Genomic DNA, 26057 nt, shown 5'->3' on the forward strand with positions numbered 1-26057 from the left:
GACTGACAACACCACAGTTACGTGGTACATAAGCAAGGGGGCACACATTCCTACCCTCTATGCAGGCAAGCAATGACCTTGTGGAATACAGCACTGTCTTACCAGGTTCAATTACAAGCACAATTCCTGCCAGGAAAGAAAAACACTTTGGCAGACAACCTAAGCAGAAACATCGTGGATCCACACGAGTGGAAACTAGATCCACAAGTATTTGCAATGATAGCTCAAAAATGGGGATGCCCACACATAGATCGGTTAGCCAGCCCCCAAAACTACCTTCAAAAATTTTGCACAAGGACATTCCATCCACAAGCTTGGAAAGTGGACACCCTCTCATTCAATTGGAAAACATTAACAGTGTATGCCTTTCCTCCACTGCCTCTTCTAGCAAAGGTACTGTTGAAAGTCAGATTAGAGAGGCCACAAATGATACTCATTGCACCAGACTGGCCAGGCCAGCATTGGTATCCAATTCTAAGGAACATGGCCCACGGCCCACCATGGATTTTACCACAAATTCCTCACCTGCTTACCCAGCGAGACAATCCGATTCTACACAGCCAACTCAAGACTTTAAACCTGGCTGCATGGCAAATTACCTAAACAACCAGCCAACTCCTCTATCCAAAGCTGTTATGGATGTCATTCTGGAGGCCAAGAGGCCCAGCACCAGAATAACCTATTCAGACAAATGGAAAAGATTTTGCGCCTGGAACCAGGCTAAAGGCCAAAATCCCCTTGAACCAAACATTCCTCAGATTCTACAATATTTAACTGAGGTGTTGCACAAAGGACTCATCTATTAAGATCCACGCCTCAGCAATTTCAGCTCATTACAACACGGATCCTCCTTTATTCTCACATCCACTCCTAAGACAGTACCTCAGAGGGGCTAAGAACATAAGACCGCCCAGGAGAGCACCAACACCTACTTGGGATCTCAACTTTGTTCTGGAAAAGCTTACACTGCCACCCTTTGAACCTGTGTTTTCAGCTGATTTAAAATTTCTTTCATGGAAAACTGCCCTGCTACTAGCAATAACCTCAGCTAGAAGAGTCTCAGAGCTACAGGCACTAATGGCAATGGAGCCTTTCATCATTTTTTATCAAGTCAGAGTCTCTCTACGAACTAACCCTACCTTTATGCCAAAAGTGGTATCCAGTGTGGCCCTAAACCAAACCATTCATTTGCCCACCTTTTTCCCAAATCCCCAGAACAAAGGAGAAAGACTCCTGCACTCTTTGGACATTCACAGGCAATTACGTTACTACTTGGATAAAACTAAGGCATTCAGGAAATCTGAACAGCTCTTTGTAGCCTATGCTGCAGGATCACAAGGAAAAGCTATCTCAAAATAGACCATTTCTAAATGGATAGGGCATTGCATACGTTTCTGCTACACGCATCATGGGAAACCAGTACCTGCTAACATTAGGCCCCTGTCCACCAGGGCTACAGCTACATCAGCAGCCTTTTATTTTATTTTTATTTTTATTTTTATTTTACATTTGTTAACCGGGCTGGTCTAGCTGGATATATTTCCATTTTCAGTAGAGGCCCGGGGAGAAAAGCTCCAACAAGATAGAAAAAAAAAATAAAATGTAGTTACATGTTAAAAGAAAGGATTGATAAAAAAAATAATACAGCAAGAATTATAACCTAATAAAAGTATTTACACTTGAAAAAGCATCAGTAAATAATATATATACTTGGAAAATCAATAATAGAATGTAGCACAGTAAGATACATAAGGAAGTTTTCACTTCTAGTAGCCTTTCTCAGGGGAGTGCCAACCAAGGATAATTCTGGAAGCTGCAACTTGGAGTTCAGTGCACACCTTCACCAAACACTATCACTTACCCCTATATTCTAAGACTAGAGCTGGTTTTGCCACTGCAGTTTTGCGGGGCCTACTAGCGTCTTCTAACCCTGTTTAACTCCACCACCCATCCTTAGCTTTGGGATTCAACCCAAGTGTGATGACTGCAGCAGGGTAACACGATGAACATAGTACAGTTTTGTACCTACCATAAATGTAGATGTTCGAGTGTTCACCCTGCTGCAGTCCAGGTTACCCTCCCTCCATCCCCTCTGAATTAGCTGAACTTATGTATGCCACTCAATCCTATACAACCTCTGTGGTGTATTTGCTTGTGCCTGAAGGTATTGTTTTATTTTTATATAGCTATGTATATATTTATATTGCCTACCTATTGGGGGCACCTGACATTTGGGGCAAGAAAAACTGAAGAAAATGGTGTCGGATGCCTCTTGTATACCCCTGGTGCACTGACGTCAGGGAAGAAGCGACAGCAACCGACGCCAGACCAAGACTTTGGAACTCAGGCCGACTGTGGGACCGCCTGATGGCAGGATAACCCAAGTGTGATGACTGCAGCAGGGTAAACACTCGAACATCTACATTTATGGTAGGTACAAAACTGCAGTTTTACACTCTGTGTCAAAAAAGTCTGTTGACTTCCTCTCAGGACCGAGTGTTTCAGGGTTGCAAGATTCATACTGTTCCAATGTTTGCTTGTCTCCTGCCTCCATATTCCTCTTTCTGACTGCTTATTTCCAGTCCTTCTTGCAAGGGAATTTCTCTGAGCTCTAGGGTACATCGCATTCACCATTCCCATGTTTCACTTTGCCAAAATCCACGAGGGCTTGTCAGTTTCATCTCAAGACAGTTTTGTTGCACCACTGCCACCCTGTGGAGTATTTGGTTCCTCTCTTGCCTTGTTCCAAGTGATTCACCATTTTTCTCTTCCAGGTCTGCTTTTTCAGGTACCCATCCTGGATACAGATGTTTCTGATCACAGTTGGGAGCTGCTTCCTCCAGCAGCCTAAAAGTCTGTTAGCAGCTGGCAGACCGTATCAGCAACAAGGAGAAGAGGGCTATACTTCTAGCTCTCTAGGCATTTCATGGGTTTGAGGTCCTCTAAAAGTTTTTACAGACAATACCACTGCCACGTGGTACATCAGTAAGCGAGAAGGCACAGCATTTTATCTTCTTTATCAGCTGGCTCTTCAGGTTGGGACTTTTTCCAATCTGCCATCATTTGGTTCTTCAGGTGATCTACAGTCCTTTAGAGCACAATCTGGTGGCACATTCTTTGAGCAGGTCCAGGACAAGTCCTCATGAGTGGATCCTTCACAGGGATGCATTTCTGGACATGGTACATTGGTGAGTTACTCCTCATTTAGATCTTTTTGTCTCTTCTTTGAACAGACCACTTACTCAGTTCTGTTCCTGAGTGCCAAGTCCTCTGGCTTGGAAAGTGGATGCCATGTCTTTTTCTTGGAAGGAGATTTTAATGTATTCCTATCCTGCTTTTCCTCTACCAGTGGCCTTACACAAGATCATGTGGGGCACACCCAGAATTTTGCTGGTGACTCCCTTTTGGCCCATATAGCCTGAATCCCTTTTCTATTTTGTCTGGCCAGGAGCAATCATCTCGAGTTATCTCACAGGGTGGATCTTCTCACACGAGACAGGGTATCTTATTCACCCTCACTTGTTCACTATTCATTTGACACTTTGGGTAATAGGGGTTTGATTCTTTTCAGACACCAGTTTTCTGAGGACATGCGTACTTTGGGTTTTGTAGGAGGCCAGAAAACCTACTAGTAGAAAATCATGTGTGACTAAATGGAAGAGATTTTCTGTTTGATGTCTCAAGCATAACCTGGACCCTTTTTATGTGGGAGTTCTACAGTTCTTATTTCTTTGAGCTGGTAAATTCTGCTGTGGCATATAACTGCCTCTGAATTCACCTTTATTTTCTAGTTTTGAAGTCTATCAATTTTTTAAAAGGTATCATTCATACTGGGCCTCTAAGTAAGCCCATTCCACCTCCTTGGGACCTTAATTTTATTCTTGAGAAATTGATCCCATTTTTTTTTTTTTGAGCCTCTAGTTTTTTTCGTACCACATTTTATTTGGAAGAATGTTGTTGCTGGCTTTTACATTTGCTAAGAGAGACTCTGAACTTCATGCATTCATGACAGTTCCACATTTTTTTTTTCTTTCACAAGGACAGGGTGTCTCTTCGTACCAGTCCTGTTATGCCCAAGGTGGTTAATGATTTGTCCTTGAATCGGTCCATTCAACTTCTTTTTTTCCCTTCTCCACAGAATCCTAGGGAGTGGGTTCTTCACACCTTGAATGTACATAGTTAGCTCAGATGTTACTTGGTTAAGGCAAAACATATTGGGAAATGTGAGCAGCTTTTGTTTCCTTTCATGACAGGAAATTGGGTTTGGCAGTATCAAAACAAATCATGTCCTCCTGAATTGAGGGGAGGGGGTTGATGGTAGTGGTTAAGGTGTTTACCTCTCAGATGCATTGTGCAGAATTTGATTCTTGTGTTTGAAAGGAATTGGCTAGACTTAGTGGACCCACAAGGGCAGCTAGCCCAGTACTTATCTTTTAAGGTATTTCTTTTTGCTATTCTTTTCATAGCAAGCTGATTTATTCTGTTTCTGCTTATTCTACCAGGGCAGTGGCTTTATCTGGTGCTCTTTTCAAGGGTCTGGATACTAGATATTCTTGGAAGCCACTACTTGGCCTTTTGTAAACACTTTCACCAACCATTACAAGTTGGATATCATTTTTAGGGCCAGGGTGGGTTTTCTGCTAGGGCCATCTTTCATGGGTTTTTGGAGGGCTACACTGTGGCTTCATCCTCCCATACTTTACAGTAGCTTCTGTACACTCCCAGGTGTAAACAGTACTGCAACAGGGCCTTCTTCATTGTACAGTCTTGTTATGATGGCTTGGGAGTTAGCTGTACAACATAGTATAACCCTCCAAACATCTTGCATACTGTCAGGGCAAAATGTAGTGGCAGGCAAGTTGAGCTAGGACCGGGATATTCCAGGAGTGGATCCGCTTGTGGGGAGCACCTCAAATACGCATGTTCTCTTCCTTCCATACCCAACAATTAAGTAAATACAAGTTTCTTTAAGCTTTCTGCACAAGTAAAAATCTTAGTTGCCTCAATCCTGACGGTTTTAATAGACTTAGTTTCTCTGTTGAGTATTCTTACTGATTGCTTTGTTTTTCTTTTATTCTTGCCACTTGCATTCCTGCATTGCATGTAAGTAATATTCCTGCTATGTTAGATACCATTGTTTTAATGCATTTGTTACAACTGTTAATTTTGTAAATGAAGGAACAGCTTGATAACATTTGATTATTACCGTGTTGAAAGTCGCACCACTTATTTTCCAAAGATCAATTCTAATAACAGGGATATACGAGACCGCAGTTACATAGTTCCTCTTTGTAGCGTAATGACTGACATTTAATTCATTTATTTACTTAATTGCTTGCTTTGCATGCTCCTGTGCTGCCCTGACAATTCGGTCTTCCCTGTTGCACTGTTTGATCTTTTTGAGACAAAAGCCTTTGGGCCAGTCCTTTCCCCTAGAGATGTGAAGATCGTGAATTCTTTAAGGCTTGAACAACTCATCTTCATGCCCAAAGTTTCCACAGGTTTAGCTTTCATTGGATTGCAGTACGTACATAATCAGTGGCAACATCTCTCTTGTAGACCCTCTGTGGGATCTACAATGGCAGTTCATCCTCAGTACGTATGCCCAAGTATCAACTACACCCCCCCACACACGTTCTGAAGTTTGAAAATTTGTCTCTACAAGACTTTAGTTTGACTGCTTTGTAGTTTAATTGCTACTATCTTCTGAACTCAAGGCTTTGCTACAAAACAAACCTTAGGCATCTGATGTTGTTAATCTTCATTCATTACTTACTGATGGGTTATGAGTTCCGTCCCCTGAACCGAGCCGACCAAATATCAAGCTCGCTTCAGTCAAAAACTTTGGAGCCAAGGTCCTACCCAGAATGCTCTGCTCCCTGTTACCTCGGATTTCGTTTGCTGCGTTGCTGTACAGTCGTTTCAAGCCACTCTCTTCAGCTAAGTGTCTAATTTTTTGAAAGGTTTATATATCGTTTCTACTTTAAAGTTTTTCAAACCATTTTCTGGTATTATTCTCCTACTCTATCGTGTCCTTAAGGCTCTCTCCCTTTAGTCTATTTCTCTTTATTACCCTTTTTCTTACCTTTGAGGTAATTCTTCCTTACCATCGTTGGTAATCCTTCTTTCTTCTCTCTTACCCTTTTGGGTAGCCTTTCCTCTTCTTTTTGGTACTGTTCTTCTCCCCATCATTATGTTGGATGAGAAAAGTAGCGTTGGTTTTAAGCAGTGTAAAGATTGCGACCGTAAGTTACTGCTTTCCAGTGGCCTTGACTTGTGTTTATTGGTTGAATGTCTTCCACCTTACTGTGAACCCCCTATGTGGGATTTGTAGAAATTTTTCGACCAGGACTCTTGAGAAAGAAAAAATTATCTTGAAAGATCTTCTCAAATCTCCTTTTTATGAGGCTGTTTCTGGGTTGGAGGGCTCACCCCCTCCTGCTAAACCCTATGAGGCATTCTTCCTCTTTCTCATCGAGGTCACTCCCTTCATCTCCCTCTGGAGATCATAGGAAGTAGACTCATAAGGTGAAATTGACTACTACTTCGGTGCTGCCACCTGTGACCCTGTCTGCTCCAGGCTCTGCACTAACCCAGCTGATTCTTGCTCCAGCCCTGTCCTCCTTATCGGCACCAGAGTTCCCGATGCAGACAATTATGGCTCCAACAGTTCCGTTGAAGCCCTTACCGGCACCGTCCATGCAGGTACAGTCCCCTTCGGCACCGTTGGTACAATCCCCTTCAGCTCCAAGTATGATGTTACTGTCCTCCACAGTGCAGACACTTTCGGCACTGAAATGTTCTTCGGTGCAGTCTTTTTCGGCACCATCATTGTTACCGGTGCAGACACATTCCTCGATTGCACTGTACCCATCAGTGCAGGCACTTGCGTTTATGGTGCTGACACCTTCAACTTTTGTGGCACAGACTACTTCCACACTGTTTTCTTCAGTGCAGACGTCCTCTGTTCCGGGCTCTGCACCTCTCGAATTAGCAAGGACCAAGTACTCTCCTTCCTTGGATCCATTCGTTGGTAGCAAATATAGTCCTTTTCTAGAAAGTCTATAATTGCTCTTAGGTTTCTCTGAGGTCGACCAGGAGCCTTTCTGAGCAAGGTGTCTTGCGGCTTGTTGACCAGTTGCTTCTGGCCAGAAGTCTCTCACCCATCGAAGTCCATGTTCCCTCCTTCAGGTGAAGGTATATCTCCTCAAACTCCAGCGTGCACTCCTCCTTCGACTTCCACCCAAGTATCGAAGCCCATTACTCCGACAGCAGCTTCCCTTCTGCTGACTCCAGTAGTGGATCTCTCTTTGGAACTGGCGTTGTCCTTGTGGCCCTCGGTGCACTGGGCATTGGGCTCTCCTCAGGCCAGTGGCTGTGCCATGGAGAAGGGCATTCTTGGTTCCACACCAATTATTTTCTATGGCACCCTCCAGGAATCCTCCTTCATGCTTCACAGTCCGCAGACTCCTGGTCTGGGGGTCGGCTCGGCGGGGTGTGACCCTGGTTCCAATGTTGTCGTGCTCTGTTCGGGATCCCATCCCTCCATGGGCGGACCGGCCTTCCAGGCCATGGAGAGGGCGCTTGTCTCTGCTGGCAAATCCCACATGTCAGAGTCCTCTTCCCCCTTCTGTCCTGCAACTCTCCCACAAGCCACAGCCTTTGGACACTGGGCACAAAGGGCCTTAGGTTTCTCCTTTTCAACAGACCCCCTCTTTGCACTCTTCCCCAGAACCTCCACTGAGGAAGTACCCTGCAAAGCGTCATGCAAGAGGAAGAGCGTGGACTCCACTGAGGAGTCGTTGACTGAAGATACCGACTTTGACTGGGAAGGGTCCCCACGGTCACCCTCTGATGGTGTCCTTTGGTGACATCCTTGATATCTTTAGACAGAGGGGTGACTGGAAGTTCTCTAATCCTTCCTCTGAGGAATCCGTATTCCTGCAGGCCTTTTGTGCCCGGCCCCCTACCTCCTGGGTTACCCCATCGGCCGATGAGCTCACCCAGCATGCATGGAAGGTTCCAGACACCCTGGAAGCAATACCACAGAGGCTTGATAAAGTCTTACCGCCCCCAGCTGAGCATCCCCATTGATCACGAGGTCTTCCAGTAGATGCCATGGTGGTGGCGGCTGCAACTAAGAAGGATTTGGCAGAAGAGAGCCAAACTGTCCATCCACCCAACAAGGAGTCCTGGGTGATAGACAAACTAGGGAAATGTGTTTGCTTCATCGACCTTCGCCGTAAGGTCTTTAAACTATTTGGCACACTTTACCAGGCTTCAGAGGGATCTTACCAACCAACTGTCTGTAACCTTGGCGGGAGCTGTTTCTAACTAGGTCCATGACAATGTGGCTTCTCAGATAGCCACCCTAAAGTCCATTTTCAATTCTTCCATGCGTCTTATTTCTCACGCAGTGGAAGGAGCGGCTAAAGTGGCAGGCATGGATATAGTCACCAAACGGCATGCCCGGATGCGCCTTTGCGGACTCCTTTAAGGCTTCCTTCATGAACGCCCACATCGAGGCCGCTTCTTTGTTTGGACCTAAAATGAAAGATACACTGGCAAGGTGCGAACAAGATGGCAAGACCCTATCTGCCATTGGTGTCCGTTACTCCACTCAAACGATTCTACTCCAGAAAACAAAGGAGAGGGAAGATGTGGCACAGGAAATCACAGGGCTATTTTGATGACACACGTGCTGAGTTCTCCCCTAGAGGCAGAGGGGGAAACTCCAATGAAAGACTCTTCTTTCAGTGCAGTGGAGGTCCACAAAACTGAGGTTCCCGAGATTCTTTCTCTGGCCAACCCTATCAGTGCTTTTGAAGCATTGCCCAACTGCTCAGCTCTGGAAATGGTCTGGGGTCGTTTTTCCTTGTACCCCGCTGCCTGCCAAAATATAACCACCGACTCTTGGGTACAACTGATAATATCCAGAGGATATCGCATCCCCTTCCATCTTTGTCCAGTCTCATCCAGAGTATTACCCGATGTTCCACCCAGTCAAAGGGAAGCCGCAGCACATGAAGTCCAAAAGCTGCTACAAAAGAGTCATCCAGATGGTCCCCCCCAGACCAGATAGGATCCAGTTTTTACTCTAGGTTTTTTTTTTTTTAGTGCCAAAAAAGACAGGGGACTGGAGACCAATTCTGGATCTCAGCGCACCGAACAAATTTGTAAAAACAGAGAAATTCCATATGTTCATGGTTCAGTCTGTCCTTCCTCTCCTGGAAGAAGATGATTGGATGTGCTCTGTAGATCTTCAAGATGCATATTACCCCATAAAAATGGACAAACACTCAAGGAGATACCTCCACTTTTGCATAGGAGCCAATCACTACCAATTTCAAGTTCTGTTCTTCTGTCTGTCTACAGCCCCCGAGTGTTCAAATGCATGGCAGTGGTTATCGCTCACTTGTGACTTCAAGGATTCCAGGCGTTTCCATATCTAGTCGACTGGCTCCTCACCACCCCCCACCAAGTGTCTTCTGGAAGAAGCCCTCCACTACTCTCCTCACAGCACAATGCTTGGGAATCACTTTAAACTGGGAGAAGTCCAACACAACCCCAGCTCAGTCTTTGGAATTCATAGAGGTACTGTTGAACACGATAAATTGCACAGCATCTCTTCCGGAATACAGGCTTCAAAGAATAAGGGAACAGGTTCAACCACTGCTCTGTCACCACAAATTTCCCGCTCGATCTGTACTCCAATTCTTGGGGTCAATGGCACCCTCGATCACCATTATTCCTGTAGCCAGATTCCACGAGGCTCCTTCAGTGGTTACTGCTCACTCAGTGGTACCCTCTACAACATCCTTTGTCTTTTCAGATAAGTGTAACTCAGAGATGCAAGCAAGATTTACTCTTGGTGGACGTCTTGAAATCCCCAACAATGTTCTCGCCCCTTCATCCCCCATCAACCGAAAGCCACAGTGACCATGGATGCCTCCCTGATGGGATGTGCGGGGCTATGTCAGGGAAACTCTGTCCAAGGCACCTGGTCGGAGACAGAGGCCCTTTTGCATATCAATGCCCTGGAAATGAGGGCAGTGCTATTAGCTTTGCAAGCATTTCATTCTATCCTTCCATCAGGGACTATTGTGATCCAGTCAGACAACATGTCAGTGGTCTGGTACATCAGCAAGCAAGGGGGCACTAGATCTTGCCCGTTATGCCAAGAGTCTTTGATAATATGGCAATGGGCGATAGCTTCCAACCGTTTTCTAATTGCAATGCACATTCCCAGGAGCTCCAACGTGATAGCGGACAAATTGAGCAGGTGCATGCTGCAACCTCATGAGTGGTCCCTCAACCCTATGATAGCAGTAAGAATCTTCAACCGCTGGGGCCAGCCTTGTTGCGACCTATTCGCCTCTGCAATCAACTACAAGTGCAGCAACTATTTTGCCCTGATCCCCCCTCGGGGACAGTCACTGAGAGATGCTCTAGTCCACGCTTGGCCCTAGTGTCTACTTTATGCTTATCCTCCTCTTCCCCTCCTCTCCCAATTTCTGAAGAAAGGATGACATTTGAAAAGCAAAGTGATCCTCATTGCTCCATATTGGCCTCGACAAGTCTGGTTCCTCTTCCTCTGGCCTCATCTGCTAGGTCAACCATGGATCCTCAATCCATCCCCAGTGTTGATCTCCCATCCGCAGGTTCGGACTCACCCCAGTCGAACAACTCTGAAACTGACAGATTGGTTTCTCCACTTCCAGTGATTGCCAGGCAGGAAAACCTCTCATCCTCTGTGCGCAATGTTCTTATTGCATCTCATAAATCGTCTACCAGACTAATCTATTTCAATAAATGGAAAAGGTTTTCTCTATGGGCAGCGAATAAACAGTTTGACCCCTTGTCAGCCCCAGTTTCGGTAGTTTTGGATTACTTATCACATTTATTTTCACTCTGGGGTGTCTGCCTCTACTATTTGTGTGCATTTAGCTGCCATTTCAAATTTCCACATTGGTTTTCAGGATTCTAGGCTTATTGACATATACTCTGTAAATCTTTCTTGAAGGGGGGTTATCCACTTAAAACCTCCCTTTAGAGAAGCGGTACAACCTTGCGATTTGGCATTAGTTCTGAAAGCTCTAACAGCTCCCCCCTTTGAACCTGTGTCTTCATGTGATGTAAAATATCTCTCTTGGAAAACTTTGTTTCTGATTGCTATCACATCAGCCAGACGCTTGTTATAACTTAAAGCCTTATGCATCAAACCTCCCCAATCTTATCTTCCATAAGGATAGGGTATCACTGAGAACTAATTTGTCCTTTTTACCAAAAGTGGTGTCAGAGCAGTCTGTCAACCAGTCTATTGTACTTCCAGTGTTCTTTCCTAACCATTCTAACAAGGGAAGAGTGTTGCCTGCTCTCCTTGGATGTTCATAAGCAAATATGATTTTTTCTGGACAGAACAAAATCTACCCGTAAATCAGACCAACTGTTTCTGGCTTTTTCTGGACCTAGACAAGGCCATCCTGTCTTAAGCGTTACATTGGCTTCATGGTTGAGAAATTGTATTACCTTTATCTACAATAAAAATGTCACCTTGCCTCAGAGTGAAAGCACATTCTACAATGTCTATAGAAACTTCAGCAGCTTTACATGCTAAGGCTTCCCTCAATGATTTTTGCTCAGCTGCGACTTGCGCCAAACCTCGTACCTTTATTCTTCATTACAAATTGGACTTTGCCTGCAGAGCTAGAGCTTCTTTTGACTCCATGGTGCCCAGGAATGTCCTTCCATGAGTGCCACCTAGGGATACAGGTAGCTGGCGACTCTGTCCTATCACTAAGGAATAAACGAAGATGAACAACATCAGATAAAGAAGTTCTGCCTTACCATAATGTTCCACCTGTGTTGTTCATCTTTGTTCATTCATTACTTCCCACCCACCATCCCCCTTCGGAGGTTCCTGGTTAATCACATATACTTCTTTATTGTAGGTCTGTTATGACCAGAGGTAGCTTCTACTTTTGTCTATCAACTTAAAAACTTGATCTGAGGTAACAGGGAGCAGAGCATGCTGGGTAGGACCTTGGCTCGAGAGTTTTTGGCTGACACGAGCTTGATACTTGGCCAGCTCGGTTCTGAGGATGGAACCGATAACCCATCAGTAATGAATGAACGTAGATCAACAACACAGATGGAACGTTATGGTAAGGCTTAACTTCTTTTTTTAACGGTGGTAAGTTTAGTATTAAGAACCGCGTTTTCTACTATTTTTGTCTTCCTCAGTCATGCAAACATAGAGTGCGGTATTATCTTTGCCTCTGTGATTTCTGGATAGTTTTACATATTTCTTTGAGGGTAGGTGTGTGTTTGTAGATAAAACACCAAGAATAAACCACCCAAGCAGATGAAGACTGCCTTAAACCAAACGATAAAACCAATAAAAAACAGACAAGGCAGCCAGACACAACTTAAAGCCATCTATTTATTAAAAGGTAAACGCTTTCATACAGACACACTGCACTTCATCAGACCATAAACATTTATTTAGTTTTAAGCCATGTCTGGCTGCCTTATCTTTTTTGTTTTGTTTGTAGATTAACAAGAACTGAGTAGAATTGTGGGGAGGTACAATACTTGTCACAGACTCTTGCATTAGAACTTTCAGGAACAGGGTGTGTTTAAGGAAAGTAGGTAGGCATATGGCTACAAGTTTCAAGTGGTTCCCATGATACTTTAAGGCAGTGTGCTTTACTTGTCACTTGCAAGATAGTATAAAAAAGAACCATAGTAAGTGATTTTTTTTAAAGCTGTGTAAATGTTTTTGGAAAGACAGAGGGCAGAGGTGGTACAAGCAACTCACAGGCTGTTGTATAGTTTGCCTTATTAATTATATAGAAGTGGAAGTGGATCTGTCACATTATGGGGTACAGTCAAACTTGTAAGAAGAGAAAAAAAATACAAGTCCAGTAGCTATGCAAGAATACAGATAGTATCATCTAGGCAGAATTTGGTATGCAGAAACCCCTTCAGTAATTGTATTTTATTTCCATTTTTGTCTGTCACATGTGAAAGTCTCATCATTCTCAGTAATACCATCTCACACACACACACGCCCGTTTCTAGGGTTAGTTGCTGCCCATAGTTATCCTGAGACTTTGACTTGATGTCAGTAATATGCTATGAAGAGTAACAGCTAAATTGAAACACTTTTTGAGGCTGTTAGATGAATTTTTATATGAAGTGCGGAATTAAATTGTACTCTAAACAAGCTTTAACTCTCATTTTTGAACAGAGAATTTTTTTTTTTATTTCATTTTGCTACAGAAAATTAAGGACAGTTAACTACCCCAAAGATGGTTTTTTTCTGAATTACCAGCTCTTCGTAATTTCAGCTTTCAGTCATAGTTTAATTAGTAGAGCTGCATGATTTGTCTGGAAATCCTAATACTTAAGTTGCAATGTTGGGACGAGGGTTTGGAATTTGCCAAGGGACTATAGATTTGAATACCTAAATACCCTATAATGTGATGTAATGTGGAACACTTAAATTGTTGTTTTGTTTCGTTTGTTTTGTGTAGAAAAATATCTAAACATATCATGAAAGATTTTAGTAGCTTACATTAAGCACAAATTAGAGTAGTTCAGTAGGTCTGATGCTGTTCCCAGGGGGCACTGTGAGAAACCAGTGACTTAAAAGCACTGTCAGTATAATGCAGGAAGAAGGCACCTCCTTTATATTGTTTAGGCTAGGTCATGTAATGGACACTTGTATTGCATTGTAGGATCAGTGTTGTTAGATGAAAAAAAATATCACAGTACCACATTCCCTATCGCAGGCTTTCTGGGGTATAACAAATCAAACGTAATAGTAAGAGTTGGCTTTGTGGAACCGAGAGCTGATGACAAGACTGTGACTCTGGCAACAGGTTTGATTACTGCCTCAGGAAATGGAGTAATTGGAGGTGGAATGTGAAAGTAACTGACAAATACCAGTTTTCCCATCCTGTAGGAATAGAGGCACCCCAGCCACTCTGTATGATTGGATTCTAGTTGAATCCAGCAATAAAAGATGTATTAGTAAAATGTGGATATCTCTTCCCCGAACACAAGCTGGGTGTCTCACAGTAAGGTGCGTTACACACATGCATAAGAGCTTGATGTGTGCATGTATTGTGGGGCAGCATTGCAGAAGTCCTTGTAATTCAGGCAGACACCGAAATCAGCACACATTTCAGAAAAAAAAGTATCTACACTTTTCAGCTGCTTGAATGACTACCCATTTACTGATTTTCTGTCACTGAAACACTTTGAATATTGAAAATAAATGTGCAGTCAGATGGAAATGGCTTGGTCGGCAGGCACAAGCTGTAAAAATGTTATTTAAAATGTTGGGAGTCTGATTGCTGAGTCCCAGAATATAGAGATCAAAATACCAAATAATTATACTCTCATATACTAAGATTGCCATTTCTCGAAATACTTTTCTAGAAGGTATGTTGATCTTGAAATTAATGTATGTAAGGTTGGGAGGGGGGTGCAAGGGTGCATCCTGCTGTAGAAAAAGCTTAAAGAAGAGTCTTGTTCAGTATTTGTTTTTTTTCCCTTGTATTTTTTTATTCTTTTCGTTGTTTCAAGACTACGCAGTCTGATTCTCTTTAAGTAGGGAGCCATAAAAACTACCTATCAAGAAATATGTAATAAGAACTATATCCATGCATTGTCTTACCCATGCTATCAAGACTTGATATAATATATTTAATTTCATAGTGTAGTTTTCCTTTAAACAGATTTGTTCCTGAAACCTTGTTACATTTTCTTATTTAGAATGGGGAGAACTTTGGGCACTGATTTTTATTAGCAGATATGGAGAGGAATCTCTTAGCAGTTTATTCAGCAGTGTTTGGACTGTGTGCTCTCAGTGTACATGCTTTACCCACTGTGGCACTCTACCCATCACCCAGAGCCTGTATCTGCTTTCCCAGTGATGCCTGCACCCAGTGTCACCATGTTTTATGCTCTTGTGTGATCCAGTTATTTGCGGAAATGTTTGCTGTTGTGTGTCAATTTACATCTTCATGTTCAACCTTTTGCAAGCAGGTTTCAGAATAATGACAGAACCACCTTGACTAGATTAATTATTGAATCAGCTTTAACTGTTTAGGACTGTGCAGGCCAAATTTTGCATATGAACTGCAGCTTATAGTTAACAGGTTATGCTACACGAGTGTATGTATATACACATACATATATTTTTTTTGTTTTTTTTAATAGGTGAAAGCTGAAGGAAACTTGTCTGCTGCTACCTCCACAACAAAAGCAGTCAAGAGAAAGGCATCTGAAGCAGACCCTGAGCAGCAGTTAAGCAGTATTGGAAGCAGTGCAGTTCTTTATGGCCAGCCATCAATAACCCCAGTGCAGTTTTTACCAGGTAAGTATAATAATTTTCACGACGTATTGTTTTGTGGTAGCCTAACGCAACTTTTTTTGTAGAATAATTTATAAATGCATTTAAATGTAGTCTCTTCTTTATTTACAGTATCTTCTTGTATAGCTTTCGTTGCAGTTTTCCCTCTTTCCTTTTGTGCTTTATCCTGAGTTGCTCTTTTTTTTAGCTAATTCTACAGAGTATATAAGAAAGAAACTCCGTGCATTAATATAAATTGAACATTATGTCCTAAAGGACTAGCATAAAAAAGTCCTCCTCATTCATTTTAGTCTTTGTTCAACAGGGTGTAGGTAACTGTCTGGTGAGTTTGTGTTTTTCTACAGTGTCATGAAGTATGTTGACTTTGGACATGGTTGTAGCTCTTGCCGCAGTTTTTTAGGTTACTATCAGAATACCACTTCCTACCCAAAACCTGTGAGCAATGGAGCACACAAGTGCAGTTATGTAGACTTGTACTTAATTTGTTCATCAGTTTGTATTTGATTGTATGAATTCCCTTCGACTTTGATTGCATACCTTGCATCTACTTAAGTTGTGACCAACTCACTGTTGCTCCAGGTAATGTGTAAATGTCCTGAATCACAGCATCTCTTGAGTCAGATTTACCAGCTGAGGTTACAGTACCTGTACTCCATCAGATACCGTGTCACTAGCCTTCTACCAAGACTCCATTGGAGTCCTGTGTGGCTCCTCAGATGAACCATGTCTCATTTCTGAGGGTCCACATGGAGTTCCTTAAATCCTAGTCATTAAAGAGGTTTTAGGCACTTTTGACTGAAGTTATCCAAGGTTCTGAACCTCCAAGACTCTTTCAGGTGGACATCACACCGAAAAAGAGAAAACTAGGCATGTGACTACCTTCACAACTTTCAAAGAAAAAGAATGGATGAACTTAAGTAATCATGGCCCTGAAACCTTCTTGTGTATCCCAGCTGCCACAAATAATACCACAAACACACATTCAAGATTCCTATTCCTCTGAAGAGATACAGGACCTGAATTCTGATCATTCCCTGGACTATTCCTCACAGATGCATTCCCCAGAATAGCTTTCTAATGATGAAGGGGACGCTTTCTCTTCTGACTCCCCTATTGAGGAGGCCTTCTTGCAGAAAACTGTAACATGGTAAGGCATTTTGAATGGCAATGAAAGCAAATTTTGGATGTTCAAAAGAGGTGCTATAGGCTCCTGGAAATGAGTACTGTAGCCCCCTCTCCACTCTCTGCAGTCCCTCCAGTACTAGATGCATACCAGGATGCTTTTCATTCTACATCTTCAGCTCCTGAGTCTCAGCCACCGATACCTAAAAGATCAGACAGATTCTACAAGGTACTTAATGAACTGAAATACTTCTATAAGAACCATGTGGCTGACCAAGTTGCTGTCTCCTTCTCCTTGGATAATCCTTCTAAATTTTTCCCCACTGCACACACCCTTCCCACAGACATGGACTGCAGGGCTATTGGTACATGGGAAAATTAAGTGTACACCTCTTCCAGAGCTCTCAACTACCAGACCCAGATGACTGCTTGCTGTTTTACTTAGACTCTGAATAAGGTCATGTCAGACCAACAGTCTGCAGATTTTAAGCAGCAATTGCAGACATTGCTGTCTGAAGCATCTCAAGTTCATAGGCTTTGCATCAAATGTAGTTATGATGCTGTGGATGCCTCTTGCAGGACTGCAGCTACAAGTTTAGTCATCAGATGTTGTGTATGGTTGTGCAGCTAAACCATTGCTGAGGAGTTCAAATCTAAAGTCTTAGTCACCCCTAGACGAAGACCCCCCTGTTTGGCCTTGAAACTGAAAAACTCTTCAAAGCCCTACAAGAGCAAGGTAAGACTATGAAGGACTGAAGGCAAATTTGACTTGCTACAGTCCATAGATGCCACATGAAAAACCCAGCCAAGTCTAACTTCCTTTAAGAGGGAACCTCAGTCCACTCACAAAGAAAATCATCAAGACAGAGATTTTCCTGAATAGCCACATAGGGAATCTCCTTCGGGGAAGCCCCCTTCAGAGGCAAAAATCGGTGACTGCCTTCTGAAGTATACCTGTCCCCTCCTTCCCCCTTTAAAAAAAGCTTTCTCTGTTCTTTCCTTAATGAGAATTAACTGCAGACATGGGTTCTCAATGTCATCATGGGAAGGCATCCCCTGTCTGAAGATGAAATGTATAAAAAGTACCAAACCAGTACAGCCGATCTATAAAAAAAGAATTTTATTACAAAACACAGTAAGCACTTTACCTCAGACCACTTCATTAGACTGAATATAGCAAAATACCACAAGCCATTTATAGTTCACAGGGAGCAATCAAAATGCATATAAGTAAATAATTAAAAGAACACAAAGTAAGTTACATAAGAATAATATATAAACAGTACATACTCATTAAAAAATGAAGGCAGTGTGGTGATGCTGCGGTAGCGTTGTTGCCTCACAGTAAGACGTTGTCCTGTTAGATTCTCAACTAAAGCGTCTTCTGTGTGGGAGACGTGCGTGAATGGGCGTACCTTCGTTGAAGGTTGTGCGTCAGGCCTGCAAGTCGGTAAGTAAAATTCTACTGCCAGTCGTTAGCAGACCGGAGTTCCGCTGTGGCGACCCCTAACCGGGAAAAGCCGAAAGATACAACAACATACTCATTTAAAAAACAAAGTCAACCTCAAGTACTGACTCAGTGTTTTAAAGGGCATGCTCTCAGAAATGGTTTGAGTGAGAAAACTGCATTTAGGCCAGGTGGCCTATCTGCATTAAAAAAAACAGAATCCATTTCTGTTCAGCTACTTCTGTTAAATTTCTCACATCTCCTCCCCTAATACCTAGATCTATCCTTTCTAAAACCATAAACTTGATATATAGAAATATAAGGAATCAGAAGGAAACTAATGTGTTAGCACAGCATGTGCTACAGTATGGTGGTGAACATACCTTCAAGTTTATGGTTTTAGAAATGTTAGATGTAGGTATTAGGGGAGGAGATGTGAGAAATATAACAGAAGTAGCTGAACAGAAATGGATTCTGTTTTTTAATGCAGATAGGCCACCTGGCCATAATGAAGTTTTATCACTTAAACCATTTTTGAGAGCACATCCTTTAAAACATTGAGTCAGTACTTGAAGTTGACTTTGCTTTTGAATGAGTATGAATTGTTTATATATTATTCTTATGTGACTTGCACTTTGTGTGCTTTTAATTATTTATTCATATGCATTTTGATTGGTTCCTGTGAAATATAAATCGCTTGTGGTAGTTTACTATATTCAGTCTGATGAAGCGGTTTGAAGCATCGTGAAAGCTCTTAATGTGTGTTTTTTGTTTTGTAATAAAATTATTTTTATAGATTATCGGCTGTGCTGGTTTGGCAAGTTTTATTTCCTGTTTCACTGGCTTATTAGTACCAAACCTTTATCTTGGTCTTGTCTTTTGTTTGTTATTCCCTGTCTAAAGAGCCTGCTTGTTGTTCCACAAAACCAGCTCCCCTTACTTGGTACTACCATTCAGGACTTGCTTAGATCAAGGCACCATATAAAGACTGCCATGCTACTTCACAGGAAAGATTTCTTTTCCTGAATCTTTCTGGTGCTAAGGAGTGAAGAACAGTGGAGACCCGATGTTCTTCATGTTTCACTGTTGCAGTCATTACATTTGGGTCATCTGCTTGCAGGCAGCCCTCAATCGGCCTGATTAACAAAGTCTTGGGTCCTGCGTCTGTTGCTGTCTCTTCTTCCATGACATCAGGTCGTCAGGGTTATCAAACATAAAGCCGATGCCATTACATCAGTCTTTTTTGCCGTGTGGTGCCCAAAACAGTTTGCAAGTGCCGGTTGGCAGTCTCCTGAAATTTTCGTTTTCGAATTTCAGAACCGAAGTCTTCAACTAAACCTAAGTACCCCGTTGGGGAAACTTTTTCTTGTCCTTACTGATGTCAGTAAAAGTTAATAATTGCATTACTTGTGGAAAGCAAATACCTCATAAAGATTTTCATTCGTACTGTATTCCTTGCCTAGGCCCTGACCACGACGTACCTTGCTGTCAGTTTTGTTATTTATTTAATCAACGCACTATCCATAGTCTGTATATTTTTGCCTCCAAATATTTCAGTTCTCGGTTTAATTATCCAGAAATGTCGGTTAGCTATCAGACTACCAGGATTCTGAAAAAACGCAAAGATAAAGACAGAGGCAGGCCGCCGAGGTCCAAAACTGCCGCCGACGCTTCTCCTAAGCCAGTCGCCAGTTCGCCTGTACTCAGTGAGGCGCTTTCGCAGCCCCTGATACCCGCTACTTCTGATTCACAGGCCTCTACTGAGACCCATTCGGAGTCCGGTATGCCACGAGATGCTTCAACTATGGAACCCACGGATGTCTCTACCTTGGATGGGTCCAGAGCCGCTGTGCAGGCACTGGCTTCTGAGGGTGTATTCAGGCCTCAGACTTGCATATTAAACTGACACCTCCTTTATTTAGGCCTAAATCTTGATCCATGCCTAAAAAACTGACGCCCAAGCCACATGCTCAGGCCTCTAAGCCTAAAAAACAAATAAGAATGGCTGAAGATTTAATAACTCTAATCAGGGGTAGCCACCCCCCCCCCTTCTAAGAGGCCTAGGACTGAAGTTGATTATGAATCTTCTGATCAGGATTCTGTTTTTTCTGATTCTTCTGATGATCTGGATTTGCCCTTATCTACTTATGAAGATTCTGATGCAGAGGCCTTCATTCCCTCTGCTTCCCCTCCTGAGGATTTTTCTTTTGGGGAAACCTTGCATACTCTAAGGGAGCATTTCCACTGGGAAAGCCAGGATTTTTCAATTTCAAAAAAGAGGCTTAGGGATTTCCTTTTCCTACCTCAGCTTAGGCTTTTAGCTATTTCTCCTGTACTAAACATTGTTGATGCTTTTTCGGAATCTAGTTTGGCCCCTGATTCCCTGCCTCCTGCTCCCAGAAAACCTGACAGATACTACAGGGTCCCGGAGTCCCACAAGTTCCTTTTTAAAAATCCTATTGCAGATCCAGAGACTATTTCACAGTGGCCCAAGGGCATTAAGGCTTCTACTGCTAAAAATCATACCCCTTCTGATAGAGACTCCAGGGAGCTGGATAGATGTGGTAAGAAGGTTTACACTTCTGCAACCTTGGCCATTAGTGCTTTAAACTGCCAGCTTCATATGTTAAAGTATCAGCAACATGATGTTCATCGTGTTACCCTGCTGCAGTCATCACACTTGGGTTATCCCGTCGTCAGGCGGTCCCGCGGTCGGCCTGAATTCCAAAGTCTTGGTCAGGCGTCAGTTGCTCTCGCTTCTTCCCTGGTGTCAGTGCGCCAGGGGTATATAAGAGGCATCTGACTCCATTTTCTGCAGTCTTTCTTGCCTCGCGGTGCCCGAAGCAGAAGCAGTTCGCAAGTGCTGGTCGGCCGACACCTGAGATTTTCAAATCGAATTTCAGTCCGAAGTCTTCAAAGCTAAGTACCCCGTTGGGGAACCTTTTCTTGCCTCAGTCCGATGTCAGAAAAAGTTAACAATTGCATTTCTTGTAGGAAGCAAATACGTCATAAGGACTTTCATTCTTATTGTATATCTTGCCTAGGCCCAGACCACGACGTCACTGGTTGTCGGTTTTGTGCTAGGTTCAATAAGTGAACTATAAAGCGACGCTTTGATTTCGCACGACACTACTTCGGTAGGAAATTTAATTACACTATGGCGTCGGAGCAACCGACTACTGGCGTGCATAAAAAACGCAAAGATAGACAGGCAGCCTAGATTCAAGCCAGAGTCCGAGGCCTCGGCTGGGCTGGTCGCCAGTTCTCCGGTTTACAGTGAGGCGCCTATGCAGCCCCTGGCTACCACAGAATTGGAACCCCAGACCACTTCGTATTCTCAAGCAGAGAGTTCTAGGCCGACGCAGCCATTTTCTTTAGGCCCTACCGACGACATTGCAGAAGGAGAAGCCGGTGCTGTGGAAACACCTTGGGTTTCATAAAGTGGTGTCTTCAGACCGACTACTCGCCATAAAATCGTATGCTAAGCTTAAAACTCCTCTAAAACCAAAAAAGACTGCACATCAGTCTCCAGTTCAAGGCCCCATGCCTAAGAAACAGATGCTTAAAATGGCTTAAGATTTGATTTCTTTAATCAGGGGTTCCCAACTCCCCCCCCCCCCCCCCGACAAAAGGCCTAGACAAGAGGAGGAGGATTATGCCTCCTCTGATCAAGTGTCTATTTCCTCAGGCTCCTCTGAGGAACAGGATTACTCTGATGCTGAAGATTCCATTCCCTCAGCTTCTCCCCCTGAAGACTATTCCTTTGGGGAAACCTTACATACCATGAGGGAACATTTCTACTGGGAAGGTCAGGACTACTCCGACTCAAAGAAAAGGCTCCGAGAGTTTCTTTTACTCCCCCAGCACAGACCCCTTGCTGTCTCCCCAGTTTTAGACATTGTGGATGATGTTTACTTAGAATCTAGTCTAAATCCAGATTCTCTGCCTCTTGCTCCAGCCAAACCAGATAAATATTACAGAGTGCCTGACTCACACAAATTCCTTTACAAAAGCCCTGTTGCTGACCCAGAGACAATCTCCCAGGTTCCCAAAGGGGCTACGGCTTCTATGGCTAAAAATCCTGTAGCCTCTGAAAGGGACTCCAGAGCACTAGATAGGTGGGGGAAGAAGGTTTACATCTCAGCTACTCTAGCTATGAGAGCACTAAATTATCAATTTCACATGCTTAAATACCAGCAATTCCTAATGTCTCAAATAAAACAAAAGATGAGCACACACCCTCAACAGTCTGAATTCAAGGAAATGCAGGATCTGTTGCATGCAGCTGAACAGGTGGGCAAACATACTTTACAATGTGGATTTGATTCCTTGGAAGCTTCCTGTAGAGCAGCTGTTACTGGGTCTGTTATACGTAGGCATGCTTGGTTAAAGGAACAAACTCTGCCTGATCATGTTAAAGCAAAGTTACTAGATGCACCCTTACAGCAGGATGTCTTATTTGGGGTTAAAGCAGAAGAGGTTATAAAGAAAATGGAGGATAAGGCAAAATCTATGCAGACGGTCAAAGATTTCATACAAGTACAACCCCCACGCTTCAACAGAAATTGGCCAACAAAAAATTGGTCCTTTCCAGGTTCTGACAGACCACAGAGGGGTAAATACAGGCGCCCAAAAGGCAGAGGGCAAGCACAAATCCCTTACAAACCTTGCCAATGGGGCACTGCAACACAGGAGGAGAAGACAGGTCCCAAACTACTAGAAGGCAAACACAATGACTTAAACCTCAAACTGCCGAGCAAAATTCTCTTGGCAGCTCCCGTGGGAGGAAAATTAGCATTTTTTTTTTTACAGACAACTGGCGCTTCGTCAGAAAGGACAAATGGGTCCTAGACATTATCTCACAAGGATACAGATTCCATTTCCACACCTTGCCAAGGATAAAAGGAATGCCAAACCTGCCACAAAATCAATGGGCAGAGGCACAAAAACAAATTACAGCTCTCATGGACATGAGAGCCATTCAACTGGTACCTACACAGGAGCAAGGCCAAGGATTTTACTCAAGGCTCTTTCTAGTCCCCAGAAAGGACAGTGCTTGGAGATCCATTCTGGACCTTTCAATTCTAAACACCTTCTTGCAAGTACCCAAATTCAAGATGCTAACACTACAGCAGCTTCTTCCCATGTTGGGCAAGAAAGCTTGGCTAGTAACGTTGGACCTCAAGGAGGCATACCTCCATGTCCCTATCAGACAAAATTGCAGAAGATAACTCCATTTCATTGCAGGTTCAACCCATTACCAGTTCTCTACACTGCCCTTTGGCTTATCTGCTGCGCCCTGGGTCTTCACAAAATGCCTGGCACCAGTAATTGCATACTACAGACAAAGAGGAATTCGAATATACCCATACCTGGACGACTGCCTCATCCAAGCAGAAAGCAGGAACATTCTCTTACAACATCTGGCTTTTGTAAAACACCTTCTAAGTTGCCTAGGGTACACAGTAAACGAAAAGAAATCAAAACTAGTGCCCTCACAAAATATGACATTCCTGGGTGCCAGCTTGAATACAACGGCCCAGATGGCTTATCTGATGCCAGACAAACAACTACAACTAACTCAATACTTCAAAACAATGGCAACAAAGACCCAACTCCCTGCAAGAAAAATTCTGCAGGCCTTGGGCTTCATGGCATCTTGCATACTACTAATACCATTTGCAAAACTGCATACGAGGAAATTACAATGGTACCTAAAAAGCATATGGACTCAACACAGCCACAGCTTGGAAACGATACCTCTCATTCCCTGCCTTCAACAGGAGTTTCTATGGTGGTCACAGGCATGTCACCTCAACAAGGGTCAGCCTTTCACCTTACCCTCAGCCAGGCAAACTATGACAACAGATGCATCGAACAATGCCGGGGGGGCACACATGGCAGGACAGTGCGTTCAAGGCATATGGACTGCAGATCAAAGGAATCTGCACATCAATCCAAAAGAAATGCTAGCTGTACAGAATGCCCTGACAGCCTTCAAGGACCTCTTACATCCAGGACAGCTTATAATAAGGACAGACAACACTACAGTAATGTGGTACATAAACAAACAAGGGGGTACACACTCCTACCCTCTATGCAGGCAAGCAATGACCTTGTGGAACACAGCACTGGCTTACCAAGTTCAATTACAAGCTCAATTCCTGCCAGGAAAAAAGAACACATTGGCAGACGACCTAAGCAGAAACATCATGGATCCCCACGAGTGGAAACTGGATCCGCAAGTATTTGCAGTGATAACTCAAAAATGGGGGCGCCCAGACATAGACCTGTTTGCCAACCCCCAAAACTATCAGCTAACAAAATTTTGCACAAGGATATTTCACCATCAAGCTTGGAAAGTGGACGCACTCTCATTCAGTTGGAAAATGCTGACAGTATATGCCTTTTCCTCCATTGCCCCTTCTCACAAAGGTGCTGCTGAAAGTCAGGATGGAGAGACCCCGAATGATACTCATTGCCCCAGACTGGCCACGCCAGCATTGGTACCCACTATTAAGGAATATGGCCCAGGGCCCACCATGGATTTTACCACAAATTCCTCATCTGCTCACACAGCAAGGCAGTCAGACTCTACACAGCCAGCTCAAAACCTTAAATTTGGCTGCATGGCAAATCACTTAAGCAACCAGCCAGCTCCTCTTTCAGAAGCTGTTATGGATGTTATTCTGGAGGCCAGGGGGCCCAGCACCAGGAAAGCCTACTCAGACAAATGGTAAAGCTTTTCTGCCTGGAACCAAGCTGAAGGCCAAAATACCTTTCAGCCGGACATACCTCAAATTCTACAATATTTAACTGAGATGTTACACAAAGGACTTTCTTTTTCATCTATTAAAATCCACACCTCAGCTATTTCAGCTCACTACAACACGGATCCTCCCTTATTTTCACATCCACTTCTAAGGCAGTACCTCAGAGGGGCCAAAAACATTAGGCCTCCCAGGAGAGCGCCAACACCAACTTGGGACCTCAATTTTGTTCTGGAAAAACTTACGCTACCACCTTTTGAGCCAGCTTTCTCAGCTGAATTAAAGTTTATATCATGGAAGACTGCCCTGCTGCTAGCAATTACTTCAGCCAGAAGAGACTCAGAGCTACAGGCACTAATGGCAGTAGAGCCTTTCCTCATTTTTCATCAAGACAGAGTCTCTCTACGAACTAACCCCTCCTTTATGCCAAAGGTGGTATCCAGTGTGGCTCTAAATCAAACCATCCATTTACCCACCTTCTTTCCAAATCCACAGAACAAAGGAGAAAGACTCCTGCATTCCTTGGACATTCACAGGCAACTACGTTACTACTTGGATAAAACTAAGGTTTTCAGAAAATCTGACCAGCTTTTTGTATCCTATGCTACAGCATCACAAGGAAAGGCTATCTCAAAACAGACCATTTCCAAATGGATAGGACATTGCATACATTTTTGCTACACCCATCATGGAAAACCAGTTCCTGCTAGCATAAATCCACACTCTGCCAGGGCAGCAGCTACATCTACAGCCTTCCTCAGCGGGGTGCCAACCAAGGATATTCTGGAAGCTGCAACTTGGAGTTTAGTACACACCTTCACTAAACAGTATCACTTACCACTTTACTCTAAGACTAGAGCTGGCTCGCCACTGCAGTTTTGCAGGGCCTTCTAGCCTCCCCTAACCCTGTTTGACTCCACCTCCCATCCTTAGCTTTGGGATTCTACCCAAGTGTGATGACTGCAGCAGGGTAACACGATGAACACAGTACAGTTTTGTACCGACCATAAATGTAGATGTTCGAGTGTATACCCTGCTGCAGTCCAGGTTACCCTCCCTCCATCCCCTCTGACCTAACTAAAACCTTTCAATACCTTAAAATCTGATACAACCTTTGTGGTGTATTTGCTTATAGCTGGAGGGATGTTTTGTTTGTGCTAAACTTTTATTATTGGTACTATCTACTGACCACCTTTTGGGGGGCACCTGACATCTGGGGCAAGAAAAACTGAAGAAAATGTCGTCGGATGCCTCTTATATACCCCTGGCGCACTGACGTCAGGGAAGAAGCGACAGCAACCGACGCCGGACCAAGACTTTGGAATTCAGGCCG

At 43.5% G+C, this 26057-nt stretch overlaps 1 protein-coding gene across 1 annotated transcript in view; it reads left to right on the forward strand.

Moving 5' to 3' along the window:
* Positions 1–26057, forward strand: part of FNBP4 (formin binding protein 4) — a gene marked incomplete in the record, with an annotated part of 825158 nt that overhangs the window by 568230 nt on the left and 230871 nt on the right. Inside the window, 1 exon segment of the mRNA XM_044082091.1 lies at positions 15232–15388. Coding sequence (XP_043938026.1) covers positions 15232–15388 — 157 coding nt within the window.

This window comes from Protopterus annectens, chromosome 9.part0, assembly GCF_019279795.1.
Source record: "Protopterus annectens isolate FY-2018-M chromosome 9.part0, PAN1.0, whole genome shotgun sequence".
NCBI classification, from domain to species: Eukaryota; Metazoa; Chordata; order Ceratodontiformes; family Protopteridae; genus Protopterus; species Protopterus annectens.